We start from the raw sequence: 19,719 nt of genomic DNA, 5'->3' as shown, positions 1-19,719 counted from the left end.
GGAATACCCATTACTGTGACTGAAAGAAAAGACCACAAACTTGACATGTAGGCAAACCAGAAAAGGAGCTCTGATTGGGCTTACTGCTAAAAAGGGATTCAAATGAAGAAAATTTATCAGGAAAGGGAATGCTCGCCAAAGTCTTCAACATTTGATAAACATGTCAGTATGTACTGTATCCATCAGCCTGTCAATCCACATATAGATGTTTCCAATACCAGCACATGCTTAATTTGTATTCAGTTTGCGTCAATATCAGCACATAAAATATAGCCGATAATTCAAGGCTGTTTCAGGAGTTGAATAAGGAAGACCGAACTTTTTTTGTAGTAAAATCGGTGCTGTGGGTTATTCTATTTCTGGAATTTGAACTAAACTAAACATCAACAACGCATGAAGGGGAGGGGGAATGCAAAGATTATTAAAATGACATGTTATAGCTTTCAACGTAAGCCTATATACTGTAAACTCATAAATGCTTTCACTGTTAGATACCGTGCAGCTTACAACCTTATTAAGCTATACAAAAACAAATATTGTTTCCAAACCACTTGACCGTTCCAAATTTTAGTGTATTTTCTGTAAGATTACAAATTATTTTATGGGAAATTTTCTTAGTAACAAAATATTTTCAGTTATTGAATGCAAAAAAGGCAGACTTGTCACAGTGGGGTTATAACAAAAAATGTACACATGCAAAACGAATTAACAGTACATTAAAGCAAAGCACACATACTATCAATGCCAGAGCTTTAGGCAATGACCATATAAAATTTTCAATCAGAGATTTTTCCTTTCTGTTAACACATTCCTAAAACCATTATGGCACTTCTCATGGCTAAATAATATACAAATGGCAACTGATTTTATGAGGCAATAAGACCAAAATATATTTTTCATACCAATATTATACAATGTATCTGAATTCCTTATTCCATTGCAGCAGGCCAACAGATATATTGTTTAGGGACTATGGGATTTCATGTTTTGTAAAACATTTTTGCCACTCCAGTTTGCAAGTTATAGGGCACCTGTCAGGAGTTTACAAGTATTGCAATGTAGGGCAGCTAAAAAAAATAATTTAGAGGACACGGGGGTGTGCTTTAATAATAGCATTATAGTAAGAGTATTATTTATTAAAGAAAAACTATACCCCAAAACCTTGTAGGTCTCTATAAAAATATAATGCATAAACAGCTCATATGTTAAACCCTGCTTCATGTAAATAAACCATTTTCATAATAACATACTTTTTTAGTAGTATGTGCCATTGGGTAAACATAAATAGAAAATTGGCTTTTTATAAAATATGGGCCACCCCATGGGATTGTAGGATTGACAGTGCACACAAACAAACCATACATGTTAGGTCACATGAGCCAATTAAGAGACAGATTTCTGTCTTTTGCTTTCACACTTCTTCCTGTTACAGTTAGAGCTGTAGTATTTCTGGTCAGGTGATCTCTGAGGCAGCACACAGACCATTACGAAATGGGGGTTCAAGGCAAGAGATGTAAAAGGGTAATATGTATTTAAATATAGTATATACTGTATACCAATTTGGTAAGATTCTTTACTATGCACCTTAATTTGAACTGTTGCTTAAAGGGATTCTGTCTTGATTTTTATGATGTAGTTTTTATTTCTAAATGACACAATTTACATTGCAAATTATTCACTCTACAATTTAAAATGTAATTCCTGAACCAGCATGTGTATTTTTGTAATTTGTAATATTGGTGTGTAGGCAGTCATCTCAGGTCATTTTACCTGGTCATGCGCTTTCAGAAAGAGCCAGCACTTTAGGATGAAACTGTGTCTCAGTGGGACCTGGATTTCACTATTGAGTGCTGTTCTTTTATCTACCAGGCATCTGTTATAAATCCCACAAACAAGCACTCAAACTGAATTGGTATCTAAAAATGCATTTGTTTGTGAATAACTCAAATTCCAGCTGACTGGTAAATAGCAATGGAATTTGAAACATCTGACTGTTTGGATTAATACAGCACCGATATGCCCACTTTAAGTGGGTGATATTGGAGTGATCCAATCATGGACCCTAGGAGCCAATGATCAGATCACAAGGCCTGAAATGTCGGTAGTGGGATTGAGGCATTGGTTCTTTAATGAGGTCCTTGATCCAACGGGAATTTTAAGCCTAACCAATTGTCATCTGGCCGAATTTTGGCCAGATATCAATCGGGGAAGCCTGTCGGGGGGTGAGGGGGGACGGGCGGACCCCATACATAGGCTTATGTATGGCCACCTTTAGATCCAATGATCTGGCTAGGGTGCAAATGTTATCTGTATATTTGACCTATCTTTGCCTGTTGACCCGGCAGTGGAACATTGATCCATCTTAAATGGGTAGGAGCTTCCACCCAACCTTACTAGTGTAATGTCTTAAACACACTGCAGAGAGTGAGAATTACACCACCCTGACTACCAGGGAACATTGGGTTCCCAATCAATAATGAACCAAGTTGTATAACCTTTATGAAAACAATTCATGCTTTTTAACCACAGTAGTAAATTCAAAAGTTCCAAATAAAAATAATAAGGCAGGATTTTAATCAACCACAGTGCTCAGTTGTGGCAATATCAAATCGTTTTAAAAAGATAAACCACAGTACTTGGCTGTAAAACCTCCAAGTAACCTTATAGTTCAACAATGCATGCACAGGGAATGCATCCCGGAATTCAAACAGTACTGAAAACATCGTCACTTATGTCCAATGATGTCCTGTGGGGATGCTTATTTAGTCAAATTTAACACAGAGTTGCTCATATCGTACTTCCATTATAAAATTGTATGAATAAATAGCATCCAAATTTTCACTGTGTGACCAGTACATAAAGTTATACTTATCCGGCTTTGTTTGGCTGCGGGACCTTCCGACATAAATTATGGTTCACTGGTGGCAAAATGCCACCTAGGAATCTATTTGCAAAATGTGTATGAAAAAAAACATGTCATTGATTGGTTTTTGCTCAGACTCAGGTATATTGTGGATTTCTTCCTAAAATTGAGTATATCCATAATAGAAGGATTTTCAGATAATAATTATTCTGCGTCAGATACTACCTTATATAACTTTGGGGTCATCCCATAATTGTGACATACTTTGTATGCTTTATAAACTTTACTATCAAAACCATCCACCATAAAAGAATTGTGACCTTCCCACATATGTAGGGTTTAAAGGAGAACCCCCCAGTAAGAAAAGCCCCATCTACTACCCTAAATAGTTCCCCCCCGCCCCTCCCTACTTCCTACACACATAGTGCATTATTCCAGTGTCTCTGGACAGCATGCTCACTTATTTATGCAGAGTAGCTCAACGGAGCTCCATCTTCCAGTCTTTAGTCTGCTTAGGATCCTTTTCCTTCCCTTCGGCAATTCACAGAACTTTTTGGTGCATGAGCAGTTGGTACGAATACCAGGCTACTCCAACTGCGCATGCTCAAATTACGGCGTTCCCTTACAAGAACCAAAGATCCTAAAGATGGTGCCCATGAGCTATGCCTGTGTTACTCTGCATAAAAAAGTGAGCATGCTGACCAGGGACACTTTCTGGAATAATGCACTATGTGGGTAGGAAACAGGGAGGGGGGACTATCTAGGGTAGAAGATGGGGCTTTTCTTATTGAGTGGGGCAGTTCCCCTTTAAAGAATCAATTTTCTTACAAACATAAACATTCTTGTGTCAAAAAGGTTCATTAGATAAGTAGGAACAAATATTGAACCTTTTTGCAACCTTCTTATTGTGTGTATCTGTAAACATATAAGAAGAAAAATTAAAAGTGCTCAATCCATCATCCCTGTTTAAATGTTCTTGTTTCTTGGCTTATACAGTACATCAAAAATGTCAAAAAAAAATTATCCCCTCATGCAGACTGTGTGTTATGTGACTGTGACCCCAGTGCTAAAAATAGGGAAGGGGTAGGCTTGTTATGCTCCTGAATACCCATAACTTGCCCTTCCCCTTGAACCTGTGGATTCAGATCGACTAGTTCTACATGTGATGCTTTACACTATAGACTCCTCTTTACCGTTCCTCTTACATTCTATTTTCCTATAACAGGTAGTACTCTACTTGAAATTACCCCTCATTCAGCATATCCTCCCAATTTGCTTAAAATTGACCAGGTATATTTACAAAGGGGGAAAAAACTAGATCTGAAAGCCTCTATATCAATTTATGGACTATATATAACTCAAAGATCATTAGATTCCACTTAAATACACTGCAGAGAGTGAGAATAATACCTTGACTACCATGGAATGTTGGTTTCCCAATCAATAATGAACAAAATTGCATAACCTTTATGAAACCAATAATATGTTACCTGGTAGTAATAAAGCCATTATCAAACATTGCATACGACAATTCTATTGATAAAGTCACATATCTTGTTTTATTTAAACATCTTTTGTAAAATAAAATTTACTTTTTGTGTGTGTAAGTGTTACATGGGTAAGTCTAGTACAGGTATGGGACCTGCTATCCAGAATGCTTGGGACCTGGGGTTTTCCGGATAACGGATCTTTCTGTAATTTGGGTCTTCATGCTAGAAATTAATTTAAACATGAAATAAACCCAATAGGCTGGTTTTGCTTCCAATAAGGATTAATTATATCTTTGTTGGGATCAAGTACAAGCTACTGTTTTATTATTACAGAGAAAAAGGAAATCATTTTTAAAAATTTTGATTATTTGGATAAAATGGAGTCTATGGGAGACAGCCATTCAGTAATTCTGAGCTTTCTGGATATCGGGTTTCCAGACAAGATATCCTATACCTGTATTCCCAAGTGCCAAAACACTGATAAAGATAAACTTTATCCATAACCTTCAATCCCTTTTAGAGAAAATGGGGAAATACACCCAAAGCTAAACTAAAATGTTGCGAAATGAAAGTGAATATTATTGATTTATCAAGTCACTTGTATGTACAGTAGTAGTTTCTGTTAGTTGCTACTTTCTGTGTCCTTTTCTATTCCTTGAACCCATATAGGGGCAGCATGATGACACTGAGGGATGAGATGGTGGTAATTATGGGTGGGGTAATGTTGCAGGCTTGGATTTACCAGATTTCGATACAATTGTGGTAGTATTGTTTGAGTTTCAGAATGCTTAAACCAGGTTCAAAGGCAACTTTGAAACCAGACTGTCCATCTCAAAATGGGCAGGTGGCAATTGTGACCTCATGCACATTTTGGAACCCCTGGTATTTATGCTACTGATTCTTGATTTTCTAATTTTCATGTACCAATGAGAGTGTATCAGTAGTTAGCTCTTCACTGTGCCAGTTCCTACAGTGACTTGCATACTTCTACTGTTATTCTTCTTAATAGATTATAATTGCAGAACATACAGAAAACAAAATTGATTTCACTTTCATTTATTATGCAAAATTGGAATTGTTTTAGAATTGTGAATTGTTTGTGAGTTAAGCAGTTATATAACAAAACAACAACTGCATAACAGCTGTTTAAAATCTTTGCTTTTATGATCACTTGAAGATTCTGCTGACCTTTCAGAAGTTCTGTTTAGTCTGCTTTCCTTTTTTTGTTTTGTCTGTTTGGCTATAATAACTTGCTAGCTTTGCAGTGTGTTCCCTGTAATTTGAGTTGCATATTATCTGCGCATAAAGAAAAAAAAGATCTGGATATAATATATTCTATTTAGCATTTTTCTTTGCAAATTGCACTCCCCAGAAATAATTGGGAAAAATTAAGCTCATCCATATATTTGCCATTGAGCTGGATCTTTCTTAACACTGAAATATTTAACAACAAAAAGTGAGATGTATTTTGTAATATGAAAAAAAAAACACTAGTATGAAGAGAAAAATGTTCATTAACTTAAAGTCCTAACTATTGTTTCAGTTAAATCTTGTAAAATGTAATCCTACTTATGTCCATGGCTGAACTTTCTGAACTTCCTTTGGGTTTCTCAGCCAGCTGGCACGCTTTCATAAGCAAAACATTTCTCTCATTTAACCACACTAGCACAATTGGTGGTTGCTGTTTTGAAAAATAGAATGTGCTGTCATGGTGGGCACCTGATCAGGAAAGCTGATACTTGGACAGTGTTTCTTATTTGGATTTAGAATGGTTTGTAACACCAAAATAAACACTTACAAGTGGTCCTCACAAGATCAGGCCTTTGTAGTACATGGCATCTGCATTTGCTGGCATTCCAATTTTCCAGGGACCTGGAAATGCTCTGTCCATTTATTGCCTGTAGTGCAACACGACTGCTATTTGATTGCAGTTGTCAGAGAACTTGTGTATCTGTTCTAATTTGCTGCTTCTTTAACTCTTCTTAAGTTCATGTAAAGAGAAAGCAGCACCAAGCTCTACAAAGCTGTTCTACTGTATATTGTAGTTCGTAAACATAGCGTTAGGCTCTTTTTGAGCTCTTACATAGAACTCTCACTCTGCGTTAAATGAAAACCTTTGGCATTCAGGCTATACTTCATTTTTACCTTTATGCATTTAGAGTCTTCCATTATGATCTTAACAACCTTAATAATTTGATACATGAAATGGAAGACCAAAGAATTATATCACAACTGGATTGCACAACAGTTTGTGGGGTCAGTCACCCTTCCAACACTCTACTAAATCTAATTTTGAGGGTGAAATATTGGTTATATCATTTCTGCCTCTGAAGCCCACAAGGATCTAGATGGGTGAGAGAAGTAAGATTGCACGGACATCATGCCTCGGATAAGGCCACCACACCATCTTCTTTTTTCTGGCGCAAAATCCTTATCTCATAAAAACTTGAGGCTTCATTGAGTGTCCATATATTCTCGTAGGAGCTAGACCACACAATAAACTGCTCTTTTTAAGCCTCTGAAATGCATGGGTGGTGCCTCTATTATGATCGCCTTAGAAAACCGCATCATAGCTGTAGTTGTTTGAAATTAAAACAATAAATGAGACATGACTTCACCAGATCTACAATGCATTGCAGCTACAATGACTGCATTGTTTGACTACAAATGGCATTCTTGCCTATTATTAATAGGTAAGAATGGAAGGCCTGTTATTTTTAAGAAATGGTGGTATCGCTAGCTAGTAATGTCATGCCACAAAACAAGCCAAAACATGCAAACTGCCTAAATGTTGGACTTTTTTTTTGTTTGTTGTTCCATATAACAGTCTGCAATGTAGTCCCTAGTGTGAACATGGGTTAGTAGAGACTTGGTTTGATTGTGTGCAAGTGGTTATGCACTCTACACTTAAAATAAAATGCACAGTTTTGCTTAGTAAAAGCAATATTTATACTTACAACAAGTTATATAGTAACATGTAGAAAGAGATCTAAAACCAAACATTATTACCACTAAGAGATATTTCATTTTGTTGCCATAAAATCACTACATGAGGTAAAGATCTCAAAGGAAAACAGAGCCATTTCTAATTAATCTTCTAGTATTCTAGACAACTACAGAAAGAAAGTAAAAATAATTATTATTGGGCTCCTGTAATGTTTCAGCCAGTACACTATCCCTTTGAATTTACTTTTAGGGGCAGATTTATCAAGGGTCGAATTTCGAAGTAGAAAAAACTTCGAAACTCGACCATCGAATAGAATCCTCCGTCATTCGAATTCGAAGTCGGAGGATTTTATACATCGTACGATCGTATTCCGATCGTAGTACGATCGTACTTCGAATCGTACGATTTTATCGTACGATCGTACGATTTTCTTTCGAATACAAAAAACGTAGAAATATGCTCTGGAAGGTCCCCATAGGCTAACATAGCACTTCGGCAGGTTTAAGTTGGCGAAGTATTGAAGTCTACGTTTTTTTAAAGAGACAGTACTTAGATAATCGAATATGCGAACTATTTTACTTCAAATCAGTTTTTAAATGTATCTAGTTAGCCCTATTGGACTAAAGTAAATAGATTTCCAAGTGATTCTTCAGACTGATGACACCTGAAATGATTTTATTCAAAAACAGCAACTGTTCAGTGTTTCTGTTTCAGAACTGCAGGGGAGCTGTTATTGTCTGCAAGATGCATCTCCTAAAAGGAAGCAGGGGTCCACTTAGTGAAGTTGCACTGGATCTGAGGATTAAGAACCTTATTCATTTACTCAGTGAGGATAAATATAGTGGCGGCCACAGGCATCAGCTGGGTAAACTATTCTGCTTTAAAACTCTGGTGTTTTTTTATAATTCAATTTCTTTTATTTGTTCAATATTATGCATGTGTGTGTGTTATTTACACACACATTTTTGTGCATGAAGGCTGCAACTGAAAAAATGCCCTCCCCTTTAAACAAAACAAAACTCCCAAACTTGGCTGCCCTTTTATTAGACACCAGTGGGATCACCTGACTATAGCTGGGAAGGGTGGGGGCTACAACATGGAGCTGGTCACTGCTCCTGTATAAACTATAACAAACAAGGGAAAGTTGTGCTCACCAATCAGATTAAACCATTAAGCAGGGATGACTTTGATGTAGTTGATCAGGTTAAATACAGTAAACCTTGGAAAATGGACTGGAATGGAATATCGAAGTCAAAGTATTTTTCACAGAATTTGGCCATCAAACAATCAAAGTAAAATCGTTCGATCGAAATGTCACTTAATGGATCATATTCCACAATAAATAAATACAAGTGTAATGCTTTTGAAACATTTGTTTTATTGTGTTCCCATTATTTATAGTTTTATGACTTGATCATGTTTTTTAGATATATTTATGCAGAACTAATGAAAATGTAAATGGATTCACAAACTTTCAGGCACAATTGTTGCATAATGATCAGAAGCGTATGCTTAATTTTAACTTGCTTATTTATTATTTCAGAAAATAATGACTTACGAAAAGAAGAACTTAAATTAAGTTCTGGAAATATTGACCTGAAAACTGCTGAGCAAGCGAGGAACTAACCATGCAAAAATGTGGGGAACAAAAGATCAAGCGGAAGCAGGTGGACATGCAAGTGAAACCACAAATGGACAGCAGAATGGACTCCCACAGTTGTCGAGCTAACCTAAGCAAAGGAAAATAAACAGGGTGTATCTAAAAACATCAATAAGCATCAAAGAACAATCTAATTGCTGCACAAGCCAAATTAACCAGTTTCTTCCGGTTCTAAATTTCTGCTTGTGGTTGTAACCCTAAAATATGTAATCTTAGTGAGTTATGCAGTTATTTTGTATTTTAGCTGTTGTATTTACTGGTCAGAGGTTCAATTAAATATGTAGGCATGGAAGAGCCCTCTATGTATTCATTGCTAAGCCAGTGATCCCCAACCGTTGGCTCGTTTGCAATATGCTGCTCACCAGCCCATTGGATGTTGTCCCCAGTGGCCTCAAAGCAGGTGCTTATTTTCAGATTCCTGGCTTGGAGGCAAGATCTGGTTGCATAAAATCCATGTGTACTGCCAAACAGAGAATCTTGTAGGCTGCCAGTCCACATAGGGGCTATCAATAGCCAATCACAGTATTTGGATAAAAAAAGGTTGAGGACCCCTGCTCTATACCCCCTGGCCTTTTAGTAAGGAGCAACTTACGGTACCTCTTCTGCACAGAACTTTAATCTGTTCTTCAGGAAAACTTTCTTTGTTTGGTGTAAAGGAGATTATTTAATGCAAGCCTCATACTCTAACCAGGGTACTTGGAAAACTGTACTGTGCCAATTCTTTATTTCCCATCCATATAGTGCCTGAAAGGCAGAGTAATGAATATGCAGAGTAGCTGCTTCTTTAAAAATGTGCCTGCATATTTATTTTACTACCTGAGAAAAATATTGCAAAATGCAATATGTGTGTCTGCAGTTGGGCAAAATATAGAATGTATATATTTTTATGACACTGGATATGCCCTTTGCAGTAGACACTAAATATTTGATTAATTTTATTTGTAAATACTTATACCAGTTATGGTTGCACATTTTTTATTTAAAATTACACAACAAATACTGATGTTTTCCTTTTGTCTAAATTGTTACTAATACATTGTAATATGCAAATATGTAATGTCCATTCAATCCATGAAAACACATTTTAGTTTCTGTGACGATCATATCTGCCAGCAGGGTCGATAGACTCTTCCAAGCATGCACCTGAGCACTGCAAAACAATAAAAAAATAAAAAAAATAAAAAAATAAAAAAATTATTGATTAAATCAATCTTCTTTGTTTTGCTAGACCTATGTAATACCATATGGAAATAACAATGTTATATGTCTTAATGAGCTAATATAAAAATGCAAGGAACATTATTAGGTGTCCCAAAGATTGGTAATAACTGGCCTTTTGGTAGGGGGCATATTAAATATTTCCTTAACCGCATGCTTACAGAGCACCAATGGGACATCTGCGCCAGATGCAGAGAAAATGTACATGGTGCATAGTGTACCATCTGTTTGTAAAGTCTGTGCCAACATTTAATGCCTGCTATTTATTTGAGTGCACCAGTCTGTCAAATGACTTGACAGACTGCCGCCATGCTTAGCAACACCCATGGGAATACTGTTCATAGCCATCATTTTTGCACATATTCTCTTTTCTTACACACTACAATAATAGCTGCAAAGTTTTGGGAGGATTTGTACATCCTATAGAGTGCCTTGCCTATTTTGGCACAATTCCCCAACATAATCTTACTTTTTTCTCTTTTTACTTTGTTATACGACAGTACCTTCTACAAGATCTTAACTAGGATATAATTAATCTGTATTGGAGGCAAACCAAACCTATTGGGTTTATTTAATATGCAATGTTTTTTAGTAAACTTAGTAAGTATGGTGATCCAAATTACGTAAAGATCCCTTATCAAGAATGCTTGGGACCTGGGGATTTTCGGATAACAGATCCCATACCTGTATCTGCTGTTCCCTGATGGATAAAACACAGGTAGTCTTCAGTGCGTATAACATTGGAAACTGTAAACCCTCTGTTTCCAGTTGAAGAATCAGCTTCTAATCTGGCTAGAATTTATTGCCAAAGCTTCACTACATTTTATTAAGTTACTGTACTCTATAGTAATTATTCTTTTATTATATATAACTGTATAACAAAATGGTCTATTTTTTATTTTATTGGTCTTCATGCAGACACAGAGCAGATTTCAGAATGAAAATTCTGATGCAGACCAACGCAGTTCCTTCTGATGCACAGTATCCTGTGTTGATTCTCAGCCTGTGTTTATCCACAGTTCAAGAATCAGCCCCATGTAGTTGTAGCCTTAACTGATAAATACTGGTTGGCCACTGGCACATGTAAGGAGCAATAAGCTTTGCAAAGTCAGCAGAATCAGCTCTCATTTAGGGATATCTGGTGCATGTACAATTAATGGTCACAGTCCATTCCAATACTGAAGAAGACTGACAAACAGCACCTTATTTTAATAGAATAAAACGCCTTTGTTTTATAGTGCTCAACTGCCTAGTGGTTGGTAAGCTTGACAAAAGGAATCGGCCTGAAACGTTGCTGTTATCCAGGTCCTGCCATGTGTATTTTATTGTATTTATTATTTTTATATTGTATTAAAATAAGGTGCTGTTCGTCGATATTCTTCATGAGCAATAAGTCTACGAGGCACAGAATAGCAGCACACTTGTTGCAAATCACATTTGTGACCAGGCTGTACAAAAACCTTATAAATCATATATTCTAAAGATAAATAACATAATTATGCTTTGTATTTTAGTAATCAGGTGATACGCTGACTTTTTGCCGAAACCCGACCACTTTGCAGGTATTCCACGGTTACCCGACACAATGAAGGAATCTAACTCAAATTAGAAAAAGTCTCAAACAAATTCCGTTGTTTACTAAACAAATCTTAAATTCTGTGGAACCTTATCCACTTAGTCAGGTGCTGCATAAGGCAAACTTTTGTAATTCAGTAGAAACAATAAATAGCATATGCATGCTTACTGTCAAAATCCCTCCTTCCTACTGGAAATTTTGCAGCATTTTCTTCATCTCCAACATCTCTCCTTTCCTGTGCTGATTCAGCATTCTGATCTTCATTTTCCGGGTGATGTAATGAGTTTCTAAATGCGAGGTACGGCATCTGTTTCATTCCAATGTTTAGCGGAATTCCGTCATGACTTAAGTACGTTTGTTGAGAATCTATGGTCTGTAAGATAAGGGGAAACATCCTGCTAATATTTTACATTTCAACATATTAAATTCAATGGAAGAAAATGGTCAGTAGAATAAAATATAGTTAAAACTGTTTCCCCACTTGATATCACCATCACTATAGGCAGACACAGAGATAAATAATACCTTTAGAGCAACTATTACATTATACCATGTGCAGAATATGTAAACGTTTGATGTTTACCTTCATGTTTCTCTCATCCTCTTCATTTAAGATGTTGCCTCCGTCTGTTTTGTATTGGTTGTTTGGGTCCCCTAATGGCTTCTCTAGTGTGTCTCCTTTCCGAAAAGCTTTTCTCAGTGCGATGGTATCAAGAAGTAAATCATCGTTCTCTGCTTTTCTGATGGACTTTGACACCGCAAACAGGAAACCTTGAGAAAGGATTGAAAGTGATATTAAGAATGGGTAGCCTAAAGTAATCATCCTTACCATTTCTTACGTAGGCTTTCGCTAACTATCTGATTTGCCTGTAAGTGATACCAGACAGAGGTTGGGGCTCTTTTATATAGTTTACTGAATGAAAGCCTCACACAAAAGATCTAAAGACCTGCACTTTCTCTCAATAATTCACAGGGCAGGAAATCTTTCAATTGTCAAGAGGCTAAAATATGTAATAACTCTAAAGAAAAAAAAATAGGAATGCTCCTATTAATCCATCAAAAAAATGGTTTTGCGCCCCCTGAATGGATTTGATATTGCTAGTAGCTTTGTGAATCTGTATTAAGCAGTTTTCAATAGCCTATACTTTACTACACTGAAGTACTTGGATTTAAAACCTTACACAGTGTTCTATTTAACTGAATCATTGGTTCTTTTTTGATCTCTCCGTGCAGCATTGTACGAATTTAAATGACAGGTTTCAAGTATTCTATTTTGACATTAGATTTGCCCCTGCTGTGAAATGCATATGTGATCAAAATCTCTGATCATTTCTATACATTCATGTTCTTACACCAACATACTATATTTGCTTAATGCTTGTTTCCTCTGTCAATCCTTGATTGTTTAGGAACCTTTATTTCCAGGGTTCCTACTGCAGTCTGTGTGAATTGTGTCAATAACTTGCTGTTACTTGCATCGAGAGAATCATTTTTATGCCAGGTGAATCTGCATCTATACTGGAATTGGGGAGCAAACGCATTTTGCACATTGTGGCATAACTATAACCTTAAGGGGCCCATTAACTTAGCTTGAGTGAAGGAATAGAGGAAAAAAACCTTTGAATTTCGAATGTTTTTTTTGGCTACTTCGACCATCGAATGGGCTACTTCGTCCTTCGACTACGACTTTGACTTCGAATCGAACAATTCGAACTAAAAATCGTTCGACTATTCTATAGTCGAAGTACAGTCTCTTTAAAAAAAAACTTTGACCCCCTAGTTCGCCACCTAAAACCTACTGAAGTCAATGTTAGCCTATGGGGAAGTTCCCCATGGCTATCTTTTTTTGGTCGAAGAAAAATCGTTCAATCGATGGATTAAAATCCTTCAAATCGAACGATTCGAAGGATTTAATCGAACGATCAAACGAATTGCAGTAAATCCTTCGACTTGGATATTCAAAGTCGAAGGATTTCAATTCAGCAGTCGAATATCGAGGGTTAATTAACCCTCGATATTCGACCTTAAGTAAATTTGCCCCTAGGTGTCCAGGCTCTTATATTTTTTTTTGTTTGCTGTTAGGTCTGGCTAGATCTGACTACCTCCAAAGACAATGCAACAGAAACCTTAGTAAATAATTTTTTTAGAAAAGGAAGTTTAATTTTATAACAAGTGCAGAATACAGAAGCATTCGGCAGCTCTGAGAGATATCTCTCAAGTTTACCGTTACATTACTTTTTATAATATAGAGTAAACAAAATTATCATATCATTTGATTGGCTATACATTGCTTTATCACTATGATCTGTTCCATTTTTGCATTAATAGCGAATGTTACACAGATATGTATGTCATAATCATCAGTCTCTAGGTTATCTTTTATCAGAGCTTTTCTAGTTTTTGCCAACTTCCCTTTTTATCGTTATTCATTGTTTCATAGTAAAATTACTTTCTCATTGCTTTTATTACAAGGTTAAATTTGCTATTCATAGCAAGCAGTCATTTAATCACAGGTATTAATATTGATATAATAATCACAAATCAATAGGCCCAGTGGCGGAACTACCGGGGGAGCAGGGGGTGCGATTGGGCCAGGGCCCGACCCCGCTAATCTGCAAAACCTTCAGCAGTAATGGGTGCTGATTTAAAGGAATAGTTTACCAGTGCCATTGCCCATAGCAGCCAAGCAGAACTTGGCTTTCATTTTTCGGTGATAATTGACTGAACAAAACTAGTTGCTATGAACAACCGCACTAGTACAATTTTGCACTTATGTTAGTAAATAGTGATGGACAAATCTGAGCTGTTTTGCTATGCTTAAAATCTGCCAAAATGCGAAAATTTGCCAAAATGCATTGAAGTCTATCAGCGACAAATCTTTTTTTGACGTGCAACAGTTTGTTTCACCCATTGGAGTCCAAAAATAGTCAGTCTAAAATGAATCTGAATACATCTATAACTATAGCTGACTCACCACTGCTCGCATTTAATATAGCATTTATTTGTCTTTAATAAAAATTTATTTGCTCCCAAATGTGAAGATTACATTTTAGAACTTTTTAAATGTTTGGATATTATCCGAATTGTATAAAAATATTGTTCCAGTCAGCCAGCTGTTACTATGGTTACATAGTAACTTTTTAAGTCATATTTGCCAAAATTGAGGTATTGTGGATAGTGATGGGCGAATTTGGGCCGTTTCGCGGAAAAATTTGCGTCTTGTTTTTGACGCCGGCATCCGTTTTTGGACGGCTACGTCCATTTTTTTGGACTCCGGCGCACATTCGTTGCTGAAAATCCACCGGCGAATTTTTGCTGCGGTTTCGTAAATTTATTTGCCGGCGGTGAATTGCGGGAATTCGCCGCAAATTCTCGCCTGGCGAATAAATTTGCCCATTACTAATTGTAGACTTAACCAAAGTGTATTGTTGTCCATTAAGATACAGAAAATATGTTACAGGTATATGCTGTTTGTGTTGTATATACACTTTGATTCCATATTGTTTATTCTCCTTCTTTTACAGATATCCTATGTCTCTAGTATTCTACTCAAGGAGAAACTCTATCTGGTAGCAGTGTATGGTAGCTACAATCATATGAAGGGTATATTAAAAGTCTCTACAATTAACTAAGAAATTTAGAAGGAAAGGTTTTTGTGGAGGAATTTTACATATACCAAACCACAAACCAAAACATGAACAATCCTATAAAATACCTTTGTAATAAAGGTAACATGGTGTTGTTATAAAACTCTTCTTTTTTTACAGGACATTGGATTATTTGATGGCTATGAAACAAATAAAGGATGCAGTCTGAATAATGATGTTTTGATGTACAAAGAATTGCAGATTGTTGGTTATTTGAATTAATTAGCAGTGTAAAAAGAAAGTTCATGGGAATTCTATAGTGAATATAAAAATGTGCAATTGTAATGAGCACAGTGTGAGACTGATTTCAAGGGACAACAATGTCAATAAATTGATCAGATGGAATGGATTAGATGTGCTGTGCTTAGTCTCGAGCACCCTGCAAAGTGCTATATTTGACAATGCTTCAGTACAGAAGCAGATTAGTTTATTTGTTATCTCCCCAGCACGTCAACTCTTCTTCTCGTGAAGTCCAGATTTTGTGATTTAATATATTCATTGAAATGTTCACCTTTGTACATACTATTCTTTGACTTTGTAATCCTTGGGAAGGCAGAAGAATCCAGCTGTGATTACATATCCTCTATTAAGCTTCTTTTAACATCAGCTTTAATAAAGAAATGTTTGTAATGTTCATGTATTATGTCTCTTTTTTGTATGTTGGACTACTTACAAAAGATTGATACTGGGAAATAGGAACTACTGTTTTCCTCAACTTTATAAAAAGAGCCATTTTTTATACAGACATAAAAGGGAGAAAAAGAAAAACTAAAGAGCATTTCTCAGATACAAGAAATTCCAAATATTAAATGGTAAGTATAAAAAAACTGAAAGTAAATTGTATGCTTCACAAAATAATTCAAGATAATTATATTTTATCTATATTACACATACATTTAATATGACTGTCCAAAGGATTTACTGTAAATTCTTACATTCACCCCAACCATTAGGCTCCTCTAGACTTCTCTCTATGGGGCAAATTCACTAACCGGTGAAAATTCGCCAGCAATGGCTTCGCTCACATAGCAACTCTTTGCCAGACGACAATTCACCAGGACAACGCTAATTCACTAAAATGCAAAGTTGCGTCCAGGGCGCCGAACAATGGCGAAGTTGCGCTAGCGTTAATTCGGCAAGCAAAGCTAAATCGAGCTAGCGTTGCCTAAATTGCATACGACGGGAAGTTAAAGTTCAATGGACGTATGCAGCAAATACATTACACTACACAAGCCCAGGGAAGCTTAATAAAATAAAATAAAGTTGTTATATTGCTCTACACATGAGCCCAGTGTATAGTTTATGTGCCATATGTTAGGAAATGTAGGGGGGAAGCCGGGTACCCCAGATGTGGAAAAAATGCTGATGCACACCAGGAGTTTAAACAATAGACACATTATTTGGATCAACGTGGATCAAAATACAATGATATGCATCATAGACCCACCCAACAGTGAACCACTTTATCTTGATTAAGATCCCTGGTGAGGACCTAAACGTTGACCCAATAAATAAGTGTTGTCTATTTTTTAAGTTTCTGGAGTGCATCAGCATTTTTCTAAATCAAAGCTGTTGGAAGTCTGCACCCTGCTGAAAAAAGCATCATCATAGTTGTTTTCAATACCCACATTGGGTAATTCTTGACTAGCGGACCAAAACGTAATATCTCGTGATCTAGACATAAAGGAGAGATACACCTTTCCTAGCTGTGTTTTCACAGATGTTGCTGCCAACATTCTCCAGCATTTTACCTTGTGTCCCACTTAGCCACACCTGTTATCTTATAGGCCCTTGAGGCTAAGAACCTCATCCCCTAGTGTATCAGTTTGTCAGTTGTTGTGTACCCTTGTGTACAGTACTTTAGAATATGCTGGTGCTTTGTAAATGGATGCAATAATGCTTTCAAAGATAGCTACAGATTCTTCAAAAGATAAAACTTTTCAATAAAACTTTTTCAAGTCCTAAGGTGCCAGAGGTTCAAATGATGCAAAAGTAATTCCCACTAAGAATACAGCCTGCTTTATCTACATCTGTCTCTTTATTCTTTGTATAATATGATTCTTGTTAAAAACAATAAAAAAGCTGGACACCTAGGGGCATATTTATCATGGGTCGAATTTCAAATTGAAAAAACTTCAAAATTCGAATTCAAAAAGACTAACCAAAATTAAGTCGAAGTTTTTTTTGGGTTGAATAGGTCCGTTTTTGATCGAATAGCTCCGTATTCGGCCAGATTCGAATTGTTCGAATCGGAGGAATAGCGCATGCGATCGAATTAGATTCGTTGTTTTACACAAAAAAAGTAGATTTTTCAGAGTCCACCAATTGACTCCAAATAGGTTCTAGGAGGTCCCCCATAGGCTAAAACAGCAATTCGGCAGGTTTTAGAAGTAGAATTTTTAAATAGACAGTATATGATAAATTTTGATATTCTAATTTTTTTTCTAATTCAAATCAAATTTGGACTATTCCCTAGTCGAAGTACACAAAAAATAGATCAAAATTTGAATTTTTTCCATTCGAAAATTCACCTCGACCTTTGATAAATCTGCCCCCTAAACAGCACTATATCCTCCTTTCTGATGTTTAATTACAACATAATATTGGCAAGCAAAAATTGCACAGTAATCTCTATACATTTGCATGGATCGGCCACCTATCTGCCAGGAAAGTTTAGAAGCTTTGTTGAGTGAGGACTGAGAGGTTGATGCAATCCTTTTCTTATGGGTAAGCATAGACCTATTGTGGTATGATTGTTGGGCAACCTCATAAAAGTATATAAACCTATTCACATGTGATTAGAAATGTCTGACATTATGTTAATTTAGTTGATTATGCTTGAATCTTCTTATAATTTTCTATTAGTCTAAAAAGGTCAATTTTCATTAGGAATAGGTTTGTCTTTCATTTTAACATTTGTTTCTGTAAACCCACATGTAAACTTAATGTAAACTGTAACTGTACTTAGAATACTTTTGCACTAGATGGAGCTGAAATATCAATCATTTTTAACAGTTGACTGTAACTGTATTTTAAATAAAGTAGACCTGTGTCCACAATGACTAAAAGCAGTTAGCGAGCAAAGTATTTCATATCATCTGTTAATGTTTGGACTGTTGGACTGTGGGAAACGCTCTGTATGCAAGAAAGAAGCACTGATTGTTTTATCCATTAACTAACACAAGCACAGTAATGTTTCTTAGAACAAAGATGCAGGAATTATGTACTATGTTTAGTGCACTCAGCTTTCTGGTATAAAGTAGTAGGTTGAAGTATAAAACATTTTCAGAAAGAGCATAGAGCTTTCCTTAAAAAGAACATGGACCTTCCCCAGTTCTCTCTAATTTATGCCCTCCTGGCTTTCTAAATTGGAGTTCTACTAGAGGCAGAATCATTCTCCAAAGCACCATCTCTTCCAGCACTATATCAGAGGTGTGGATGTTATCTAACATAGTGGGATTCCATGTCTGAATATTTGTATTTTAATACAAGGCTTCCTTTGTATTCTAACCAAGGTCCCGGTTGCGACTGCCTATAAGAGCCACCTTTCTCTTTGGGAGGAGCCATCCACTACTTGAATGCTGCCAAGTCTTAAAGTGAGAGAACCAATGTGAGAGTTCTGGGCAGACAGGGGATCCATAACCTGATGCCCAGGTCAAAATCCACAAAGGCTTTTAAAGAAGATTTTCCCTCTGGTGGTGCTGTCAATTGGAAGTGTGTTTGATAAGTGGATGGATGTGGCCATTGTGTGACCCAGGGGCGTAACTACAGAGGAAGCAGACCCTGCAGCTGCAGGGGGGCCCAGGAGGTATAGGGGCCCCATAAGGCTCTAATTCATTTACAATTTTAATGAATATTGGTAAAACAGGTCAACCTCTTGACATTTTGGAGGCCTCAAAAGTAATTTGCTGTGGGGCTCAGTAATATCTAGTTATGCCACTGGTGTGACCTACACCCTTTGTTAAGTATATGACCAAAAAGGTGCTGATAAGAAACATTTTAGTGAACTGTAGCATGTGACAGGAAGGACAGGGAATAGGAAGGGTAGTTGAGGAAAAGGCTGAGGTCAATACCCAGGACCGGGACAAGCTATTTTGGCACCCTAGGCGAGTGTTTCAATTCGTGTCCCCCATTCATAGCACACCTAATCTCACCAAATATTCCCAGCAATTACAGCACATCTAAGCACAACTAACCACACCAAACATTTACAGCACATCTGAGCAGCTTCCACCCACCCAACCCCCAGATAGTTACTGATTGCCTGGCTGTGATAAATGTCAAGAAAATCTGTCACACACTGACCTTTAAATTTAGG

At 36.6% G+C, this 19,719-nt stretch overlaps 1 protein-coding gene across 1 annotated transcript; it reads right to left on the bottom strand.

Annotated features, from left to right (window-relative positions):
- Positions 1-9,918: 9,918 nt before the first annotated feature.
- Positions 9,919-12,646, bottom strand: pmch.S (pro-melanin concentrating hormone S homeolog). The gene is made up of 3 exons (XM_018254694.2): positions 12,338-12,646; positions 11,923-12,127; positions 9,919-10,110 (listed from the first exon to the last, which is right to left on the bottom strand). The coding sequence occupies exons 1-3, from the start codon at positions 12,584-12,586 to the stop codon at positions 10,061-10,063; spliced, it is 504 nt and encodes a 167-aa protein (XP_018110183.1). The 5' UTR covers positions 12,587-12,646; the 3' UTR covers positions 9,919-10,060.
- Positions 12,647-19,719: the final 7,073 nt, after the last annotated feature.

The sequence above is a fragment of the Xenopus laevis genome, chromosome 3S (genome assembly GCF_017654675.1).
Source record: "Xenopus laevis strain J_2021 chromosome 3S, Xenopus_laevis_v10.1, whole genome shotgun sequence".
Taxonomy (NCBI): domain Eukaryota; kingdom Metazoa; phylum Chordata; class Amphibia; order Anura; family Pipidae; genus Xenopus; species Xenopus laevis.
The sequence above is the reverse complement of the archived record's forward strand: the minus strand, read 5'-3'. Positions and strand labels throughout refer to the sequence as shown.

Excerpts from the sequence above, each read along its gene's own strand:
- pmch.S (XM_018254694.2), bottom strand. The coding sequence starts at position 12,586 with ATGGTAAGGATGATTACTTTAGGCTACCCATTCTTAATATCACTTTCA. Across the intron at positions 12,128-12,337 it reads AGGATGAGAGAAACATGAAG|ACCATAGATTCTCAACAAAC; the intron begins GTAAACATCAAA and ends CTTATCTTACAG. Across the intron at positions 10,111-11,922 it reads AGGAAGGAGGGATTTTGACA|TGCTCAGGTGCATGCTTGGA; the intron begins GTAAGCATGCAT and ends ATTGTTTTGCAG.